Source organism: Rhipicephalus sanguineus, chromosome 11, assembly GCF_013339695.2.
Source record: "Rhipicephalus sanguineus isolate Rsan-2018 chromosome 11, BIME_Rsan_1.4, whole genome shotgun sequence".
NCBI classification, from domain to species: Eukaryota; Metazoa; Arthropoda; class Arachnida; order Ixodida; family Ixodidae; genus Rhipicephalus; species Rhipicephalus sanguineus.
In genome coordinates, this window is record NC_051186.1 from 34,421,728 (window position 1) to 34,445,094 (window position 23,367).

At 44.7% G+C, this 23,367-nt stretch overlaps 1 protein-coding gene across 1 annotated transcript; it reads right to left on the reverse strand.

The window, feature by feature from the left end:
* Positions 1–617: 617 nt before the first annotated feature.
* On the reverse strand, positions 618–22,135 carry LOC119373537 (putative mediator of RNA polymerase II transcription subunit 17; the record flags this gene model as incomplete). Its single annotated transcript, XM_037643590.2, is given in 8 exon segments — positions 618–904; positions 3,075–3,278; positions 13,738–13,800; positions 16,267–16,311; positions 17,128–17,172; positions 18,814–18,867; positions 21,391–21,435; positions 22,073–22,135. Coding segments are annotated over 7 exon segments (497 nt in total), but the record flags the coding sequence as incomplete, so codon positions are not given.
* Positions 22,136–23,367: the final 1,232 nt, after the last annotated feature.

Genomic DNA, 23,367 nt, shown 5'->3' on the forward strand with positions numbered 1-23,367 from the left:
TTGTGTATGAAAATGTATGCCACTCCTGCAATAGCCCTGCATAGGGCTGTAGTATTTGAAAATAAATAAATAAATAAATTAATAAATAAATAAATAAATAAATAAATAAATAAATAAATAAATAAATAAATAAATAAATAAATAAATAAATAAATAAAAGGGGAACGTTGACTGGACGAGATTATCCCGCTTGTTTCTCTAATGTTGGTGATATAATGTAAGGATAAGAAGTAAAGCAGGACATAATGTACACCCTCTGGGTGGGCGTGCTCCGAAAGCATACTAATAAGGTAATGATAATAATAGTATCTGAAGTTTTACGTCCCAGAACCACGATATGATTATGAGAGACGCCGTAGTGGAGGGCTCGGGAAATTTCGACCATCTGGTGTTCTTTAATGTGCACCTAAATCTAAGTACACGGCCCTCTACCATTTCGCCATATTAATAAGGTAGCAAGTGGTACATGAAGCAGCGTTATCTGTCCAAGTAAAGGGCAGTCACCGTCGATTGATGTCTATGACGCGCCCTATAAAATATGAAATCCTGGCATAGCTTAAACGCTGACTTGCTGAACAAATGTTAAAAACCATTTTCGGCCTACTGTAACTAACAACTTTGTTACCAGAAGACAAGCACAGAGACTCGGTCTAACGAGGGCTGGTGAAGTAATAAAAGCGTGATTTTTTATTGAAGATGGAGCTTTTTGACCGCTCAATAAAAATTGCTACGTATTTATCACCAGACAAAATTTCAACCATCCACATCACATATGGCAAAATGCATCCTAATGTTCAGAATGAGGACACAGCACACAAATATTTTGCAGTTCGTGACTCCGTCTTTCTCTTTCTTCGGCTTCGAAGTCAGTGTGGTAAATGCCGACATTCTGTGGATATTCGCACTGTAGAAGAAAAAAAAAGACGCCAAATTGGGCCGCAATGTCTTCTCAATCGAGGAGAAAGTACGTCACTTATACACAACGACCTAGCAATGTCCTCGAACAAAACCCAGAACGTATACGTAAGAACAATTAAAATGAAAACGAATAAATTTGCTTACCGCCTATGTCCACGCTACAGATTGCTTAGGGTCACAATACATTGATTAGGGTCACAGTTTTTTGGCTCAATAAAAAAAACGCTTCACCAGAAGTACCAAAAATAAATTCTTCGGTTGGTTGGTAGGCAAAGCCTTATTGTTGGTCCTGAGAGACGCGACTAGCGCTCGGTACATTGGAAAAATTGATTTCTTCTTTTTCTGACCATCGCTTAATAATCGGTCAATGGGCCAGTTCTCATCGGACAATGGGTTCTGGCGCAACGGTGCCTTCAAGAGCTAAGGAGTAGCGGGTGCCTTAATTGTGCGCCAAAATCTCCCTAAATCATGTTCATAAGGAAACATTAAAGAAATGGCGACACGTGGTTAGCTCGCCAATAAAATTAGGCCATTTAACTTCATAAATGGACGCGTGTTTGTGTACAAAGTTCGTTATACAAACTACGGGTCTCAGTTACGGGCCGGAGTGATTATATAAATTTTAATTAAAAATCTACGAAGAGACGTGATTACTTAAGTAGCCACGTAGAGATCACTTCATATACCTTGTGCACTTACATACTTATATTATCAGAAAGATTATAGGGAGGAAGTCCGTATTGTTCCGTACAGTACTGCGTTTTTTAGTGCGTGGTCGTAAGTTTAACGTCACCTGTTTTCACGGTTTCACCACGCCGCGGGACAGACAGATGTAGGCGCCGTCTGAATAGCGTAGTGCTAATTGCGTCAAAGTCAGTAGGTCCGGAAAAAACATAAGGGACGCTTAAGCTTCGCCTTCAAGAGTAGAACGCGATAGCGTAATCAGGCCCCGTGTGCATCGCCTTCTCAAGTGATAGCCTCGCTTCGGTTCTCCGTGCATGCTTCAACCGTGCTGCAAGAAAACAAACGTCTGTGCGGGTAACATTGGCCATTTTAAACTATCCTATAATTCCTACTGCAATTAAAGTTGCGCAGTGCCCTCTACGCCATAATTTTTCCTTTTCCAAAACCGCCAGGGGCCCACTACGCATCTTCAAGGAAACACGCGAACCTACGCAGCTGCTCACTTTGTTGATGCTTTTGCTGCTGATGATGATGAAATATGTCTGAGTGCTTTGTAATGGGTGGGCCTTTAAAATGCGCACTCCTTGCGCAATTCACATGTTTTGACGGCTGGCCTGCTCTACGCTGCTGCAACGCAAAATTACATGAGTTAGGCAAACTCCTCCTACTACATGACATTCATATAGCTTTTTTTTACAGCAGTTTCAAACAACTGCGTGGCTATTTGTTAGAACGCCTGCTTGCCACGCAGAAGGCCAGGGTTAGATTCTCATTCGAACCGAAGACTTTTATTATTCATTTTATTTTCGTGTTTCTCAACTTCTCGATCACGGACAACACTGGAATTTCAGCGAAACGACCTCTTTAACGCTTTCGCGTTAAAAGTTATTTTAATTTGTTCTCCCAAATTTTCATCAACAGTTCGCACACGTCATTTCAAGCTGAGCATTTCCACGTAACATCGAGACAAGCGAAGTGGGAGTGGTCTGCTCCCACTTCGGACCAATCGTTAGGGTAAAGGCAAGCTTTGAATAGAAAATATTGAATATAGTTTTATGCTATCGCTACCATCATCAAGCAAGGGTGTCCTCGCATTGACTATGCTCTTCTCCCTTTTATTAACCTGTTTTGCTGCCATATTATCACCTTACCTGTGTATTATCACATATGCTGACTTAGTTATTAAGAGCCAAGGGCGAAGTTCCACAATTCATACATTCTGCTTGTGTAAGGAGAGGTGAGCATGTTTTGAATTTATAGGCTTCTTTCATACGTCTTCCCTGACAAAGATTTGCACATTTTATTTCTAGAAAATGGTTTTGATTGAATTATGGAAATTGCTTAAATACAAACCTCGGGCTATTGGAACCTCGTTCCACACAACCAACAATACTGGCATAAAAGCTTTTGAATAGAGCCCTCATTTGTTAGCGTGAAACCCTGCTTACAAGACAGAAAGCAGTGACACTTACCTGCACATCCCGCGCCGCTCATTCAACCCATCCCGCTCATTCCAGGCATTCCGGGCATTCCGTCCATTCCACCCATCCCTCCTATTCCTCCCATTCCGCCCATTCCGCCCATTCCACCCATTCCGCCCATTCCGCCCATTCCATCTATCCCGCCCATTCCACCACTTCCAGACGTTCCAGCGTCGATGTTTTCAGCACCAGTACCTAAAAGAAAAGTATTTTCTACATTATCTCAAATCTCGCAATAAGATATGTCACAGTGACACAATGGGTGCTCTGGTTACAGTGGCTCCTGAACATCATCGTTATCATAATTATCGTCATTCACACAAGTGGATATAAATAAAAGCAACTATAATATACAAGACACTTCATAATGTATACGATATACTACCAGAGCCCCGTTTCACCAAATAAACGCCTTCAGTTCAATAGGAAGGCTTCAAGGTGACCAGTGAAAAGAGGGCACAGTAACTCATTATTTTGTTTATATTAGACGCAGCTGTGTCTATCAGACGCGTTTCAACAACGCGACCTTGCGCAAGCAAAGCCCCATTCTCCTATCTATAGAGGTGTAGATTGGAACATAGTCCTTCAAACAATGCTTACAATGGTTGCCTTTAACTGGCAATCGTATTTTACAAATGACCAACCTGTTTTTATCATGGCCGCCATATTAAATACGCGCCTGAAACGTTCCAATTTCCCCGTAAACCTTTTGCATATGACCATGAGCTAGGCCGTCTAATCAACTTTTGACCGCGCTGTTTGACGCAATGCAGATAAACGGTGCAGCTGCAAAATTGATCATTTTCAGTTACATAATTGAATTTTGGCGCTTGTAGGCGCCTTTTGGATTCGAATACTGCTCTTCAAATACACAGCATCACGAAAAAATAATTAAGAAGCACTTGATAAATAATTAGCAGAAACAGGCTGTAAAAAAATTGGGGGACCCTTAAGCTTCGCCTTTAAGAGTTGAACGCCATAGCGAAATCCGGCCCCTAGTGCGCACTTCAACCATTAAGATGCATACTTATTAATGTGTTTTGTTACACACACACGCACGCGCACACGCACACACACGCGCCTGTGCATGACGTGGTCAGGCCAGGAAAGGGAAGGTCAAACGACAACACTGCCATCAAGATGCCTTGCTGAGATTCAGGGAAGCTGAAATGAAGCGTCGTCGTCGCCGTGGCATGGATCCGCAACTACGAGCGCGGGAAGCCGATCACAGGCGCAGAACTTCGAGCTCGAGAAGCGGAGGCCGAGCGTCAGTGTCGCCAAGACAACCCTGACATAAGAGCGACTGCTTGACATGAATGTCCCGCCGGCACTCATAGATGAGCAAACTGGACAGCGTGGCCACTGCTGTAGTCGAGACATGTTTTTCACAATGTCTCACAGATGGCAGCACATTATCTAACGTTTGCTGCAAGGAGGTTTGCTGTTTGTTTGATATGGTTTCCGCTAGATGGACATAGTTGTCCATTTTTGGAGCTGTTTGCAAGTTGTGTTTTTAGCGGCGATGGGTGCAATACCGGCTTTTTCGAAGCATGGCGTCGCGCAAAAAAATGTAGTTTGATGGCCTCGCCAATGCGCCGACAAATCGCCGAATAGGCTCAGTTTCGCCGTGCACTCTAAGAAAAAAAAAGAGTCAAAAGAGGGTCATGGAACCGTTACTCTCTTCGGGCGTCCATGTGACCCCTTTTGGAAGGTACAGGCAGAGAAAAAGAGTTAGCATCTCGAAAGGAGTCACTGGACGCCCCTGAAGCGCGTTCCGATTGGCTTCCGTCATGAAAGAGCCGCCGTATTCGCCGCATATCTGCGTGCTTCGCTGCAAATGTCGTGTAAAGACGATAGAAGAGGCGCTGTGTGAGATATGGACGCCATCTGGCAATACGTCGGGAAACATGAGTGCTGTGCTGCGTGCTGGTAGTCCCGGCGCAGCAGCAGGCGAAGACCGGAGGTGACCAACGCGACCGGCGGGGACGCCAGCCAGCCCGAAAACGCGGTTTGGCGCGAAGCGCTGAAGCAGAGAAACGTCCGCACTCGACGAGTACTCTCCACACACTCTTTTATTTACACGTCGCCTGGGTAAAACAGGAACGCCAGAGCGGCGCCCACAACCGGCAGCCTGAAGGCCGCCCACAACGCTGCTTTTTCATTTTTTAAATATTTTTTCACCTTCTTGGCCTTCTCAAAACTAAAGTTTTTCAACACCAACCCATGGCATTCGTACAGTGCAATACAAACCGAAACCGAAACACAACAATGAGCTCGTGCGAAGGGCACCCGTTGTTGATGGCCTCGCTTGTTGCGGCCCCGGACGGCCGATCATTGTTGCGGCCGTTGCCGTGCACTTTTTTCCTTCGTTTCTGTTTGCTGTTTTCATGGTTTGCCAACATCTGCGATGACGCTATAACGGAATCAAGTGAGTGTACGTGATTGTGGGAGTTATGTGTGCTAATTCTAGCATATCTCATATGACATGTCTGATCTCGACGTAGACGGCGTCCGCACGCGCTGGGTGTCGTTCGGGCCCTCGTACTCGCATGTGTTTATCTGAGTATGGGTTACGTTTGTAAAACACGCGGCCTGTAACCGCTCACGGCGTGCCCCTGACTGCCGGAGGAAGTGTTTGGGTGTCGGGGTAAGCCCGCGCAAAACCGTGTTTATTCTGAAACCAAATTTTGAAGCGATTTCTCAGAAAAAAAGTGCTCTCATTCGTGTATAGCCAGTGCCTATTGCGAGACGAGGTTCCCGCTGCCTTTTACGTGAGAATTTGTTTTCGTTCCTTCATTGTGTCTATGTGAACCACGTATATTGTAGGTTTTGCAAACCATTACTGCAATTTATTTTCTCATCATAATATCACGTTCTGCTTTTCAGATACCGTTGTTCATGGTGCTCACGCTGAACAGGAGCGACAACCTAGCAAGCCACAAGTCTGAGACCTCCAGCCGTCACCACTTTTTGATTTATTCTTAATCATAAGGAATAAAGATTGAAACATGATGCCCATTTCTGCAGATTATTTTGCACTATATAACACTATGCACATCAGTCACACATTTTAGTTGGCTATACTCATAGAAGCATGTAAACGAGGAATACCCAAAGTTCTTAATTGGAAATCAAATACCATCTTTTCGCGCTTTCTATATAACTTTGCTGGAACATATGTGTTGTTTTGACGAGTTTTATTAAAATAATGCTAAAATTGAACTATTCCCTTTTTGCAGTCGCTGGGCAGAACGGCAAGTATTATTGGACATGCTTAAAATGAATACTCCACTATTTTCAACAGTAGTCGCGCAAAAGTAGAGCAAGGGTCAAATGAGTAGCTTAAAATACTCGTGGAGTCGCTTGACGCTTCGGTGTGGGTCACTTGACCCCCGTAGGAGTGTTACCGGCAAGAGTCGTCTGACTCCCTATAAGTGGTAACGTGATCCCTCGGATGAGAGTCTTTCAACTCTTCCTAGAGGGTCGGGGGACTCTCCTATTCGCCGCGAGATCGGGCTACAGGTGGCAGCTCAGTCCCGCGCAAGTGTGGATAGGCGGTTATCGGCGCGTATACAAACGCACACAACAGCGCTTCGTTGTGAGCGATTTGACACGATTTCCGGGAAACAAAATGCCTTGACTGCAGCTTTCTGGTAATATGTGCACTCGAATTCATTCCCGAATTAATGCACGAAGCGCGCCGAACGTTATTATTACTTCTGAGAGAAGCGCATTCTGCCAACGAACGGGTTGCTCGCCTTCGGCAACAGTCGGCACTTTCGCAATGGATGTCATTTTCTTGTTGTTTTATTTGTACATGTTTAGCTTGTGTTCCACTTACTACGCACTGCTGTAGTGCGTCTGAATTAAGTATTTACTTCTTGTTCATCTGGATAACCCCCAACAAAAATTGGCCGCGTATCTGCGTGCTTCGCTGCAAATGTCGTGTAAAGACGATAGCAGAGGCGCTGTGTGAGATATGGACGCCATCTGGCAATACGTCGGGAAACATGAGTGCTGTGTTGCGTGTTGGTAGTCCCGGCGCAGCAGCAGGCGAAGACCGGCGGTGACCAACGCGACCGGCGGGGACGCCGTCCAGCCCGACCACGCGGTTTGGCGCGAAGCGCTGAAGCAGAAGAAACGTCCGCACTCGACGAGTACTCTCCACACACTCTTTTATTTACACGTCGCCTGGGTAAAACAGGAACGCCAGAGCGGCGCCCACAACCGGCAGCCTGAACGCCGCCCACAACGCTGCTTTTTCATTTGTTAAATATTTTTTTTCACCTTCTTGGCCTTCTCAAAATTAAAGTTTTTCAACACCAACCCATGGCATTCGTACAGTGCAATACAGAACCGAAACCGAAACACAACAATGAGCTCGTGCGAAGGGCACGGAGGAAGGCAAATTTCAGCGCAGTCGCATTTTCAGCTTTGTTGAAACAGCGCTCACTAGACGACGACGAAGTAAAAGAAGGCACAGTACAGGCGCTGCCTGTCCTGTGCCTTCTTTTACTTCGTCGTCGTCTAGTGAGCGCTGTTTCAACAAAGATGAACGCATACCAACTCGCTCGAGCTTGCATTCTTATGCATTTTCAGCGCAGCGTAAGAAACTAGGGTCCTTAAAATTACGTATGTATGCATTTTCTATTAAAGGAACACGCCACCTAATACTTACCTAGTGATGTTGCACCTCAGATATGCATGATATTTACTTTTTGATCGACAGCGTTCACAAGTATGAACAGCCGTACCAGTTCAAGACGGCTGGCCCTTGGGCAAGTGGTTCAACTCTGGCCGAGTGGCTGAATCGAGGGACGTGCCGACAAACAGAAAGACAGAAAGACAGACCAAAATTTCTCCGTTTAAGTATCCCAAGAAAGACTATCGTCTTTAAAAGAAAGCCCGTATTCCTGCACGATGACTGCGTGGTCAAATATTCATCCGAATTTCTTATTCGGTTCTCCATGAAATATAGGACAGTTGATAGGTTTACTGAGGAAAGCTACGTGGCTGACAGCGCTTTAGTGCGACTGAGACGTTTAACACGCACACGCTTGTTTTTATTCCAGTAACAGTACACAAAGGTAACTGTACAGCACGGAACTTTCTTCGATTGGTTACTTGCACGACAGTAATGGAAGAAGGGCCCGGTTATTTCACGGGACCGAAGTACGTTTTTTCATGCGAACAATGTCCGCTGCCTTCCGTCAATCTACTATAACAACGCAACACAAACGCTAAGATAATGCAAAGAAAAAAAGATGTGGCTTCGCGTGAAATTACTACGACATAATTGCAAAGTATGCCGTTTGGGTTAATTTTGACCATCAGGGGTCTAACGCGTACCTTAATCTAAGTACACGGGTGTCTTTGTATACATTTCGCCACGAGTTATAATTGCGCAAGGAAACTCAGTTTTGCGATTTCCGTGTCATTCCATTTTCTGCTCTGTTTAGGGGACAATTTAAGTACCGAAGTGTCAAACGAGACTTGACAGAAATATTTCTCTGTAGTGGGACCAGGACCGTACACAACTCAAGCTCGTCGCGTAACCTATAAACGACAGTCGAGGTTACACACCTAACCACAACGCGCAAGTGCATGAAAGCATTTTGTTTTACCACCGAGCTTCTAAAAGGCTATATTCACATGAGATTTAATACTTATCATCTTTAGGACAACGCCAAGTGCACTTTGCAATGAGCTTGAGCCACAGAGCGGCACCTGCACTGATATGACTCTCGTGAACGGAAGGTACGACGACCACACACAGCACTCTCGACAAGTGCACTCACTGATCTTATTACAGTACATATACAGCCGATCAAGGCCAAATGCTCCTTTACATCGTGTTACACATACGTACGAGCGGTTAAAAGACAGTTATAGTTTAGCGTTAGCGTCATAGCGGGAGTTAAGGGAATAGGTGGTATTCACCCCCGAGCAACCCTGTTCTCCCGCAGCATACCCGCACGGCATGCCGGGAAGGCACTGCTTCCGGGTGTTCTGTGCCGCCATATCTGAGGCCGTGCCCCCCATGTGTGCCTCTGCGCGATACGCGAGTTAAGCCGTTTTTTGCGCCCGCCACCCAAAATCACGGTTAACTGCGCCGCATTTGGGTGCAGCAATCGCACAAACTCGGAGAGTGACACGCGTGAGAACGCAAGAACGGTTAAATTTTATTCGTTGCCGAACGTTATTCGCGGTCAATGTAGCCATGCTCTGGAGCTCTCGGCGAAGCGTCGTGACGAATGTTTCAGCCGCCTTCGCCGCGCTCCAAAGGCTGTGTGGTAAGCGCCTGAGAGTGGTTTACCTGCGAATAGAAACTCAGTTGAGTTCGTATTCTGACAGCTGTGTATAAAAAAGGAGGAAACTCGCGAACGAAGCACGAAAAAAAATCGCATTGACACAGTAAATGCATTCAGATTCTGCCGCACTACACTGGCGAAAACATCTGCGAAAAGCATGACACAGTAAAGTACTCAACGTTAGACTGTCCATATTTACACATGCGCGGTACATTGCGAGCTAAAATGAGACGCACACGCTTTTGTTTTTCTCGCTAAAGTGGACTTCTGGCTGCGAGTTTTGTACACTTGCATCAAAACACAGGTGACTTGCAACCTTGGTCTCGTTAAATAATATAACGCCCTAGAGATACATTTTCATCGTGATCGATCAAAGCTGTAGGTGAGTCAATCACGTCGAAATTTAAGTCTCGTTCGCACTCGACTGCAATCGAAAGTACCCCGCGTAGCGGTGCTTTTACATGCATTACTTCGCAAGCGCTGTTAACACCGCTGCTTCAACCAGGTTCGTAGAGAATCGCACTGCCATCAAATTGTTTGGTACGCTCACCCTTCGCGCTTACAGCTGAAATTTAAGTTCAACGCTAAAGATTATCTTACCTTTGCGCGCACAACGACGCAGTCGCCGTAACTTTTCAGCGAGGGTTCCTCGACAAACCCACTCTTCCAAAGATTTCTTGGCTTTCAGTTGTTCATGCGTCACAAAACTGGTAGCGTGCACCAAGTACTCCTTGATGTCTGAAAGTTCCACCTTCGGTACCAGTGCAATCTCGAATGAGGCTTAATTCCTTGCTCGTCAGAACAGCTGGTCAGAATGAGTGGGTCAACGCCACCGCTGAGAGCCACTTTGTCCGTGTATCGCTGTATCGCATCGGCGTCCAATTTCTCGGCGTACACGCTCAAGCGAGACGAGTGCTCATCGCCCGTGGCTGCAGCAGCTTCACAACCGGTAAATGCAATACTTCTTGAGCCAAATAAATTAAAACAAGAGGAATGTGGAGCAAATACAGCTTGTAGGCGGCGGACGGTGAATGCACCGGTCGGGACGGACGGCCTTCAAAATGGCGGTCACACGGTTGCCAGCACAGCCGGCGCACTTTCCGCTATTGCTTCCGCCAACCTGACGTCACGTGAATACAACCTATAGCGTTACCGTGCCGCAAACGTTGGTTGCGGAAAGCATGTTTTAGTTTAGCGGGATAGCGTTTACGTGCCCAAGCCGGGACGGTGGCGCCACCTTGCAAAGGGTGAATGCATTAAAAAAAGTGAAAAGAACAAAACCGAGAATGCTTGCCTGCATCCCCGCACGCAGCAATATTGCTTCTTTTTTTAGTGAAAATAAAAGTAAATAAATATGAACTACGCACCAAAAGCGAAAATTTTCATGTTGCAGACTTGTTTACACCGATCTTCTAGATAGGCATAGGGACGTTCGAAATGGGAAGCGATCTCAAAAACTACGCTAAGTTATCCGTAATACCGTGTCGTCGAAGCTACCTGAAGGCAAGCGAAGCTATTTCGCACAGTCGTTTGCTACGAAAGATGTGGATCCGTCCACATCAACGCTAAATTCAGTTCGAAGCGGGCGTCGAAAACCGCCGCCATGTTTTACGTACACTACGTTAACCACGCAAACACGCTAACGCTAAATCTGAAAAATAGCGTGCGGACGGTAAACGCTACGGGTCACGTACGGTACTGCGCATGCGTATTTCGGTCCCGCTATTCCGGTAAGCCCGCTATTCCGTAAAGCCCGCTAAACTATAACTGTCTAAAGTTGCACTGACGCAACGGAACAAAGCGCCTTTTGAGGACCTGCATGACGCACGCGCACATGCAAACACAACGTGGCTAGCAGACGACGCATGGAGCAATCCACACTAGGCGCGGTTCAGCCAGAAGCCGCCAGGCGGCGACTCTGCTCGATCTCGCGGCCAATAGCGAGCCGACCCTGACCCACCAATAGAGTCACCGTGACTATTTAAAGAGAGTCCTATACGTGGCAAGTCAGAACTCTCCGAAAAGAGTCACGCATACTCTTTTTTTTTTCTTAGAGTGTGACACCTGCAGAACAAAATAAAGAACCCCTCAAGGCTGTGCTTAGTTTGCAAGGCACACGGCAAAAAGTCTGAGAGCCGATGGGAGTGCGAAATATGTGAAGTTGGTCTTCACATGCCTGTGTACTTCAAAGTTTTTTCACACACGAAAATCTCACTGAAACAGTTGATGCAGTTAAGCGTCGCCTTGCGCGATTGTGCGCTTCTCCCATGAAACATTAAATGCGTTGAGGAGTCCTTCCACTACATGGCATTTATGTAGTGTTTTTTTCTGAAGAAGTTGCAAGTGAGATCATGGCTTTTTGGTAGGACACCTGCTTGCCACGCAAACAGCCCGGGCTCCATCCTCCATGGGACCGAAAATTTTTATTGTGTATTTTATTTGCAACTTTCTCAATTTTTCGGTCACGGACAATTTGTCGCTCACAACCAACGATGCCGTCACCGACGCCGACATCGGAATTTCTGCGACACGAGCTCTAACGCTACCGCGTTAAAACCTCTTGAAGAAGTGTTCATGCGCTCACTTCGTGATTCATGACGAAGTTTCAAGAGTTCTGTCGTGACATAGCTCTTGTATTAGAAAAGAAACTGTGGAGGCAGCATTCTCAAAAATGTAGCAATAAAATATATCGGCTTGGTTAGCCGAAAGAAATGACAGTTATTCTGGTAATAAAATAATTTCGGCAGCCGCACCTACTTCCTGACTCAGCAATCTTCATATTACCTCAAGGGCAAATAATATGCACACATCTGCATAAACGTTACAATGACCGAGCGTAGAACGCTATTAGTTTATAGTAGCTTTAATACAAAAGATTACATTGTATGAATGTGCCAGATATATATCCCATGTTTCTGACGACCGCTCAAGCAAAGGTTTTCGTAACGACAGGAGCCTCACATACGAATTTCAATTTCTAAAATTTCATCGGACGGCAAGCAAATGATTCATTGTTGCAGTTTAGGTGAATGCGTTCTAAAATTACATCGAATACAGCCTTCGTTGTCTTGCAGCACACATTGCCTGCACTGTTTACATTGAGTGGGATTGCATATTGTAAGCACTGCGGACCGCCAATACATTGGTTACACGTCCTTGTCGCCCCTCCCATCTCTATTGCTAACGCACACGAATTCATTAGAACCTCCATTTCCTAAAGCTGCATTGTGCTCCAGGGTTCGTCAGAAACAATGGAGACACACACTGGCTTATATTCCTCCAGATGCAGAAGGACTGTCTATTGCACTAACACATTCGTTCCGAGCCTTGATCATTAAGAATGTGACTGGTGTTTAAGGCCTCAGCGAAAGTACTGGAGTTGCGTATGGGTAAGCAAAAGCTGTCATACGTAAGCATTCAACGGTTCGAATCAATAAAGCAGGAATCTTTGCAAATACACATCAGGGTTTCGAAGCAGAACAGCCCTCTTACATTCAACATTGCAGCACTTGCCTTTTTTTTTCTTTTAAGGAGAAAAAGTAGGAATTGAATTTTTTCTGATGTCACACATTCGCGGTTATATAGGTGAAATTGATTGTGCGTGGACAAATATGGACAAACACCTTATGAGCCTAAAAAGATATCTTGTGACAGTGAAGCTAGCATGTTCGGTAAACACGAAATTAGCAAATGTACATCACATTCACCAAAAAATATGTACGCATTTGCACTTAACGTGAAAACTGTAGGAAGTGCGGAGCAGTGATTCACCTGCCCTTCAGCTACGCTGGCGCTTGCTATGCTATACTATACTATGCTATACTATACTTATACTATACTATACTATACTATACTATACTATACTATACTATACTATACTATACTATACTATACTATACTATACTGTAGTGTACATAGCTAGCCTATGCTTGGTTTTGCCTGTCTAACGCCATACATTGCTATGTTATGCTTTACCCTCTCCCCTCCTACTTTCTATCCTCCTCTCTCTCACTTTTCTTTCCCAGCCTATTGCTATACTACACTATTCATACAAGGCTATAATGTACATAGTTTTGCCTGCGTGACGCCAGGTGACATGAGAGACAGACGGCAGCATACGAGAGCCCGGGCCCCTAAAGTTCTCCGCACCTGAAACAAACTCCGAATGTATAGAAGACGCTGAGCCATGCTCCTTATTCGTTCCCAGAAGTAAGCATCTTTCTGTCTTCTCTTCAGTCCCCTCTTATATGTATTGAAATCTCATGCTCAGGTGAAATCCAGCCAGCTGTTGTAAATGCTAATTCTTGATTGTAAACGCTAAATAAAGCTGCAGGCATACTCACTGTTATTTCCCGAGCCTTTCAATCCAAGAGCCGACTGCGCTATACTGACGGCCGAGTTAGTCACTGAAAACATGCGTATTGAAAACAGTGCTCATATTTTCTTACATTTCACACAAGCTTTAATGCGTCTCCCAATTGGTAGTTAGCAACAAGCAAATCAAATTACGGTTGAAATTTCCAGTGCTACCCCAAGCTAGTGATAATGGAAGTTAAAGACGTCGACAACCTGCTTCATGTTAGATCTTAGACCCATATTCTGTGATACCTCTCCGACATAGTCTGGCTTCTGTGGTACCTCTGAGACATAGAACGGCGCGCACAAAACCAAGCCGAAAAGAAAAACATATACGATGCGTCGTGTGTGTTTTTTTTTGTTGTTTTACCAACGTTTTCTAGTTCTACGGCCGGGAGCTGTTATTCTAGGCTTGCGTCATGGGGCACATTTTGACACTCCTCAAGGCGATGCCGATGACGGCAGAAACCATTCTGGAATGTTGTCCTGAGAGGTCATCGCGGGGGAAAGCGACGAAGGCAGTGCTCAACTTCTTAGAGACATCAGACTTGCACCGGCGGTTATAGACTAACGGCGTTATCACGACTGTGAGATGTGTGTGACTTTTTTGTGCTTGCATGCTCTCCTTCTCTCTCTCCCTGTCTCTATCTTTATATCTCCCCCATCCCTTCCCCCAGTGCAGAGTAGCATACTGGTTAACATCCCTACCTTTCATTTCTCTTCTGTTCCTCCTTCCTCAAGGCGAGCGACCCTCATTCCTCCATGAATTTTTTTTTCACTCAAATAAACTTGCTTTTCTCTCTGCGCGTTTTTGCGCACTTTAGTTTTTCAGAATAAATTAACACCGCAGTCGGGTCGGACCTTCTTCGACAGTACATGCGAATGCACTCTGTCTTTAGCTGGAAGATATGTTTCAGGTATGCATGAATCAATTGCATGTTCCCGTAACATAATGCGACGCCTTCGTAGAACTCGCTGAGGGAGCACAAGAGAAGTGTGCCACTTACACTCGTTTAATTCATGACAATCAAATCTGAATTTGTCTTTTTGTATGGCCAGGATATCAAGCGTTCCACGTCGCGTTTTGAGATCAAATTTATTTTAAGCAGTGCTTGTTCCGGAGAAGCAATATTGAGCGTAACAAGTTGCGGGAGGTAAGGCTAGCCGCAATAGTTCTGACTTGTTTTGTGATGACCTAAATGGCGCTAAGAACGGCACTACGGCAAGATTTCAGAATTGTAGACGGTATATATTGGCGATGGCATGAGTGTGCAGGGAAAATACGACCCGTATAGAGCTACAGGTAAGAGATAAGAACTTCGTACCTCTCTTGTCACAGTGACCATGCATTTATACAGGAGAACAGATTGAATTAGGGCACACACATTCAGTGGAACCGGCCAATCAGCTAAATAAAATGTTTATGAAATCAGGAAACTTGCTTCTCATAATGAGCTATATGTAATTTAGAACTTTGGGCGAAGTGACATCCCGTTTGAAGAACGCTACAGAATACGACGACAGAAAATTCTGATGTTTTCTCGTATTTTGGGACATTTCACGTTGTGGCTGTCTGTTGTACAAGGCTTCGTTGGACGCCTGTTGTGTCATCAGGTTTCTGTAATACTACAAGAAAACTCATTATTTAAGCAACATTTCTGTTGTGATAATTTGGTGCCTGTTGTGACAACCCATTTTTCGGCGGCTCTACAAACATTTGTTGTAGTACTTCAGCCTGCGGTGGTAAGAACACAGACATGACAGAATTCACATCTGATACCAAGACAAAAAACTATGTTGCATGACATAAATGTCTATCTCTGCATCGGGCATCTGTAGTAACTAGAGAGAAACATTTTTGTAACAACAGGCATTTCTTTTGTTCCTATGGCAGGTTCTGTTGTCATTTTCAACTGGGGTTGTTGCTCGTTTTAAACAGGATGTTTTTATTACGAACATAGCAGTGCCCTGATTGGGCACTCGGGATACCGGGGAAAAAGCCAAATTTGTGACACTTGCATTAGGTCCACATGTAACCTGCAATTCTTTATCCAGAAAAATATCGCCTAGGATACTGAGGGAACAGACAACCAGTCTGATATCGGAGGTCAGCAACAGCTGAACAAGGGGTCACAGTGAAGACTGGATGGTGGCCAATCAAATATTTGCTTTAAATAAAAGCTAAAAGCACGGCTATATTGCGGCCGGGTAAAGAAGGCGGCTGCTACATGGTTCGCGGCGAAGCAGTTTAATCAATCAGAAAGTGTCTTTACTAAGAATAAATACACATTGCTGGGGGTGTCTCAGGAGTAGCGTAACCGCGCTTCATTCTTTTATTCGCTACAAGAGAAACTGGTACTTCAGGTTAAACGGAAGTAATAGCAGTCATATGTTACTCTAAATGACAACGTGAGTGTATCAGAGGCGCTTGAGATGCGAATGGGTTTCTTTGTTCAGTGACCATCGGATGTCTTATATATCATACCCGAAATTGGTGTAGTGGCTCCTTTACTTACATGCAGTTCCTATTTGGGCTGCAACCATTGTTGTCATCATTTTATCTGAAAACAGGCAAGAATGCAGCACAGGTACGCGCATGCACACACAAATAAAATGTCCGTTAAACTCTTTCTGAAGTAGCAAAACAAGCATTCATAAACCAACCGTCGGAAAGCTATATGAAACCCCTCTCCATAACACTCAATAATACATGGCGAATATGCTCGATTGTGCTACCACGACCGACAGTACCTTTCTTTTATGCCGGATTTTCCAGTAAAGGAACATTTCAAATTGAATTCAGCACCGACGCATCCGGATAGTACAGTGATAAAGATGGAAGTTTTGAGAATTAGATGCGCATGGAAAAAAAGATAAGTGTAATCTATCCTTTCAAGAAACAAGTTTACTGATTACCTAAAATGACGCTTCACATAAATCAACGCCTCTCATCTGGAAAGCTTGGTAATCTGGAAGCATTGCTAGTCAATTTCTCTGCACGACATGGTGCAAAAATAGCACTAGTGATACGACTCCTGACATTTTGTGCGTGATAGGGTTGCCTTCTTTAACTCTTTCATCACACTGAATGGGACTCCGGGGCAGCACTATTGAAATATTTGTTAAAAGTTGTCTAACCTGAGTTTCCCGCAAATATTAGTGTACTTGCATGAGAACTTCTTGTTCTTATGAAAACGGCAAATAAATTCAACAGCAAGTGTGCTTCAACTATAGCATAAGCTATTATTGCACATGCGCAGTTCTAACCGAAAACGCCATAAAACACCACAAGGTATAAAACAATAAGCGACGCATTCTTTAGCAAGTAGATGTAGCGAGTATATTGGCGGTAATAACAAAACAGATTTGCCACTTACCCATTTTTGTGCTGCCTTTTCCCATTGGGTGCTTAATTTTATTGCCTAAGAAGATAAAATTGGCGCGTGGACACTTAAAAATACTGCTACAAAGTCTTCCTTGCCGCAATAATCGTTTGCACACCTAATGGGCTTAGTTGAAAGGAATATGTTTGTCTGCAGAAAGAATGTATGACGGAATTTGCCGTGGTTCAACATCTTTAAACCAAATTTGCCATGTGATAGCTCGGTTTTACTTGCTTTGGGAATGAATAAGACCATTAGTTCGCAGAAATATAACTTCATTGCATGTCTTGGTTAAATTTACACACTTCGACTTCGCCCCGCTACAACGGAGCTAGAGTATTGCAGTTCAAGACAAAACAGAGTCTATTAGATCCCAAGTCACTTTATGCCGGAATAATTCAGGGAAATTAATAAGCAAGAGGTAAAAAAAAAGAACGGCAATGTGATCATGTAAATGCAGTAATGCTGTCACGGTTTTTCCACAAACTACGCGCATTGATGTGCAGTAATGAACTGGCACATTTGGCGAGCTACAATTTTGTTTTCTCCGGAGAAAGCAATTACAAGCTATGAAGGCGGCAGTATAAAAATTAGCGCAGCTTGCACTAGCGGCGCCAGGCTGTAACCAGCAGCGCAGCTAGGCGGCATTCCTTGTTTCTCTTTACTTTTCTCTTTCTTCCTGTCGTTCTCTTTCTCTCTCTGTCGATTTGTTTATATGTCTTCGTATGTTTTTTTCTCTCTCTTCCGTGCCTTTCTCTCTATTTTTCTCTTTGTCTTCCTTTTTATCTGTTTCTTTCTCTCTCTCAATTTGTGCTCATTCTCTCGTCATCTGAGTTATTGCATCCAACGCTGGACAGATCGACGCCGCGGGAGAGCGCGTGCCGGGCGCACATGTTCGGGGAGCGAAGCAGAAGATGAAGAAGAGGACGAAGGGAGCGAGCGCAGTTCATGATGATGATATTTTCTTGTCGAGGCGAGAAGTGCGGGGCACTTTAGGGGCCCGGCCCATCGTATGCTGTCGTAGCTTGGCGTAACGCAGGCAAAACCGCGAAAAGTATAGCCATCTGTAACATACTGAGCGCGCGCTCGCGCCAAGAAGTCTCATTCCTCATGTTCTTCGAGCGTCTTGATGATGATAAGTGCGGAGCACTTTAGGGGTACGGGCTGTCGTATGCTGTCGTCGCTTGGCGTAACGCAGGCAAAACCGCGTATAAAATAGAATAGAAAAAAAAGAGAAGCGAGCGAGAAATAGAAAGACAGAGAAATAAAAGAAAGAAATAGGACGAAAAATACAAAGAGCAAGAAAGAGAAAGAAATAGATAAAGAGAGAGGATGAAATAAATAGAAATAAATAGAGAAAAATGACGTAAAGAACGGAAAAAGAAAAATAAAGAAAGAGCTGAGGAGAGAAAGAGAAAACCAAAGAACAACAAAGAAGGCCTCCCAGCTTCGCACTTTCTTTAGGCTAGACACCCCTAGTGCGAAGCTGCCTTAACTTTTTTTTTTTTAGAAATTGGCTTTCTTGCCGATCGGTCTGCCTTGTCGGACAGGATGGGCACGTCATGAACTGCGTATTATAACAAAGCTGCACAAACACTTAGTTATTAGCGGCAATTGTCGCACCCATTCCTTCTTCCGAAATAATGACGTTTATGAGCAGGTGGTTAGCTTGATACTCACCTGTGTGCTGTTTTTTCGTGAGGGTCGCATGTCGGTTGTGTCTGTGCCCCTTGCCTAGAGAATATAAAGAGCCCATAAATCACACTGCTGCCAAAGAACAGCCGGAGTTAAAATTTCTGTGAGCTAAATTGTTGAAACAATAAAAAGTACCATGGTAATGCTTCGAAACTTGGTTATGTATATATAGATTACCGCGGTCGCATCTGCCTAAGCTCTACAATTCTTTTGTTAGCAATTCATAATTATAAGCACTTGCATTCATCTGGTCTGTTCCAAAGTGTCAATTGACCTGTGAGAGTGTCTGTGGATGTTCGACGAGAAACATGAATGTTTTGATCATATTGAAACAGCGCAAAAGACGTAGGACAAAGAAAGATTTGACAACACGAGCCTTCCATGTTTTGAGCCAGGAGTGTGGCATGAGGACATTGTCGGAACTGGCATATTCAATTGTCACTGGGTAGAAAACGCTTACCTAAGGACATCCTACCAAAGCTCACAGGGTCTCTTATGCATTCGCCTAAGACGGCTTGAAAGCGAAATCCATCTTCTTATTTTCCTTTTAACACGAAAGTGTTTTATGCCGGGGTCCACCAAGGCTTTCATGACGTACTTTCGTCACGGAAGTACGTCAGCAAAATAAACACCATCAGATGGCAAAGAAAAAAAACTAAGAAAAAAATTACAGCATATCCACGGATGAATGATGAAGAGCTTGGGCGAAGCTCCTGAAGCAATCATGGTTACACCGTGAAATGTTCAGTGGTTTCGCCCAGCAGTAATCAAAGCTATACGCCGCTTTGATTACTGCACGCCATCTAGCGTGCAGGGTGCCCCTGCTTTTTTTTTTCTTTTTTTCTTTTTGCACACATATTGCACACATCTCTATGGGACAGCGCCATCTAGTATATCGTCACCCTACTGCAGCTTGCATGCATCTCTATGGGACAGCGCCATCTAGTGAATGGAAGGGGAGACGTGACGGCGGGGACACGCCGCATGGAGCGACGACCAACCAGGTGATGCTATAAGGAGCTTCGCCCCCAAAAGTTCCGTTCATAGGAGTCGAACCCACGACCTCTCGGCCCACGACGATAGCTGGCGGGCTTTTTGCCCACTGAGCTACCGCCAAACGCATTACGGAGGCTACATGTACGTGCCTTTTATCTTTCACACTGTCCTCTCGCAGTGCTCTTGGATGGATGGATGGATGGATGGATGGATGGATGGATGGATGGATGGATGGATGGATGGATGGAAGCTATTGGCGTCCCATTTATAGCGGGGCGTTGACATGGGTGTCACCAGGCTCGAAAAAAAAAAACTTCTTTCCTCCGCAATTACCTCCGGCAACGCGCCTTGTAACGACCGTCGCAATAGGCGCGCTTCCAACAGAAGTTTTAACACACCGCGAGGCGGTGGGTTTATCCCAAGAGAGGAAAACAAGGAAGCCCCGCTCACAGTATTCATACCAAGGAGGTTTAACCTCCTTGATTCATACATAACGAGAAACAACTCTCCGACGCTCGCCTGGCTGTCGCACCGCGTTCCCCGCTCGCCCTGTGAGAATTGAAGGCCAGGCTAGAGGGAAGACACGATGCTCGTCGCGTTTCTCTTCGCGTTTCTCTTCGCGTTTTACGACGCTTTGAAGGAGTGCGTATCGAGTGTCAGTGTTTACTATGTGATTCCTGATGCCATCTTTGCGCGGGATTCACCACAAGTGGCGTCCACGTATATCTTGACTACTTCAGCTACCGCAATGGTTAAATCATGATCATGGGCGTTAGTTGTCGGTATAGAGATGTGCCACCAGGCGTCAACCTGGGTGCGTCCACATCAAGCGGTGCTATATCTGTCAAACAATAATAGACATTGTACCAGCTCTAATATACCAATGCACTATAAACAATCAACTACTGTGACGACGCGTTTTACTTTTGTGTTATACACTGATTCCTACGACGGAGGGATCAGCCATAATTTTTCTTCTTCTTCTTCTTCTTCTTCTGCTGAGTCGATTGTACAGATCCTCCCTCCATCGATGAAGGCTGTCTGCACCTAACATGGTTTCGCAGTGCCTCTAGGATCGGAGGTATCGCAGCCATCTGCACCTCACGTGGTTTTGTGGCTCTGCATCTGAGATCGGCCGACGCTTGACCAAGCAACGACCTCGTGTAATAGCGTCATCATGTGACGTCTTAATGACTTCATAAATTTTGGCAGTCTATGACGTCAATGGTTACGTCACATAATGGCGCCATCAAGCCATAATCTCTGATCACGTGGCTTTTTGCATAATTTGAGTTGACACCGACGGTCACTTTTCGCGTTTGACGATGCACCTACAGCGGTAACGAGCTCTAAAGTGAAATATAGGACATTATTGTGTCTTAAGAAATTTGGCCTAAGTTTTGTGGCCGTTCACGCAAGAGTTAACTCTCGGCGACAAACGCCTGAAATGCTGCCGCGCTAAAGGAAGGCATTGACAGGAGCCCTGTTGAGACAAGCAATAGGTGCATCAGGAACTGATAAAACAAGCAACGCCAACTAGAGCATCATGAAAGGAGTCTTGCTCACTTTTTGTTGCAGATGCAGGCTTTTTCGAAAAGCGTTTTGGTCCCGCTGAAAAATTTCATATATTCATCTGTTAATGGCGTTGCAGTTGAAAATATCGCACGTAAGCTTCACCGTCGTTTTGGGAGACTCCTACATAATTCTTCCTCCCACCCCCCACCCCACTCCCTCGCATGTGTTGTGTTCTCTTTTTAATAATTATTACATTGAACAACGTCACAGTCTCTGTAGCTTAGTGGACATCGCGTTTAAGTTCTCAGCGTTAGATGATGGGTTGAATCTCGTTCCGACGAAGGTAAAATGCAAAAGTGCTTTTTTAACCGGAACGAAGCCCTGTGTTTAAAAACTCTGGTACTCTCGTTCTGGGTTCCTCTGGTCCAGAGTAGCGGACTATTTCGTTCCTTATAATCATATTGCAGTTTTTGACAAGCACTAGCCCTTAGCCTGTGTCGTTAAATCTTAAGTGATTCTAGAAGTTTCGAACTGGTTGCAGGTTCTGGATTTAGTACCAAGACCAACACAAGAGAAAACAGATTTATTGTTTCGTGAAAAAAGGTCGAACTGCATCAAATCAGCGTTTCAGGCAGTGGTGAGCATTTCCGTCTTGCTCTCTGACAGTCTCAGCAATGTTTTATATTAGAGCATGCAAAGAACTTTCAGTCGGATATAGCAACTGTATACTCACGTTTGCTTTGTAGTCTACTCGGTGGTTTTTTCCTCCATCTTTGAAGCATTGAACCTTTATTACCTAGAGATTTGTAACAACTGATATATTAGACATCGCACTTTTTGGCCTTACCAATTTCGTTGCACCCATTCCAAAACACACTTTCACAGCAGACGTGATAACCTGAATAGCTTCTTAAATTTCAAAAAGTTATACTAAATTAGTTTCCGAAGGAAAAGATTAGTGTAATTTGTACTACATACGCGCTTTAGAAAAGCAACTGCATTCTAATCTGATCACACTATACAAAGCCACTCATTCGTTCCTTCAAAACGCTTCCAACTCAATGTCTTCTTGGTGTGAACTCTGGGAACAGGTACCGCATATTCACAATGCGCGTTTCATACACGGCCTTTCTCAGGAAATAACGCAGAAACTTACAAAAATATCTTAAAATATATAATATATCTCATCAAGCCATCATCAAACTATCATCATCATGCTCTGGAGTTGACGCTTCCCAGGCTCGCGCGGCGGGGTCTCGTTGTCTTTGGGATTCTCAGCTCGCCATCTCACATGGGAGCCTCGGAACTCAAAAGCCGCCACATTATTGTCAGGTCAAGCGCCTCATGCCCGGCGGAATGTTCGACATTATCGAATATATCCGGCAGCTCGACGTGGATCACAATGTAACAAGTCTTCCACGACAGGCAAGTTTCAGATGATCCCGTTCGCATAAAGAATATGCACCTTCTGAAGTCTTTATGCAAGCGAGGCGTGGTGAACAGGACAGGTGTGAAGGTATGACTTGACGTTCTTAGAATATCAGAGAGGTGAGCTAGTTGGCAGGTATTCATGATAAAAGACTGGGCATGCACACACGGGCACAAGAGGGAAGGCAACTTGTCTTGACTTCTTTCTTGTGTCCGTGTTTGCAGGCCCAGTCTCTTAACTAGACTTTCTTGTTAAGGTGCAAGCTGCGTCAACAATCTCGTCATTTTACGTGCAACATGTGTCGTGTCGTGACTGTGGGTATAGTCACCGACTGTTTGTCACTTCGCACGAACAATTAAATTATTAGCGTTGCCGCTGAAGATATTGAAAGGGTACGAAAGGCACCTTCATCTTCATCACTGCGAAATACTCGTTTCAAATGCTTTCGTACGTGAGAAGGGGTCAGAATTATTACGCATTTTCAACTACGCCATTTCTCGTAGTGCGTTGAGTTGGAGCTCGCTGTAAACCGGCACCCAACGGCAGAAAAATATCGTAATAAAACTAGCTCTGTAACGCAAAATCAGCAGAGGAATTAT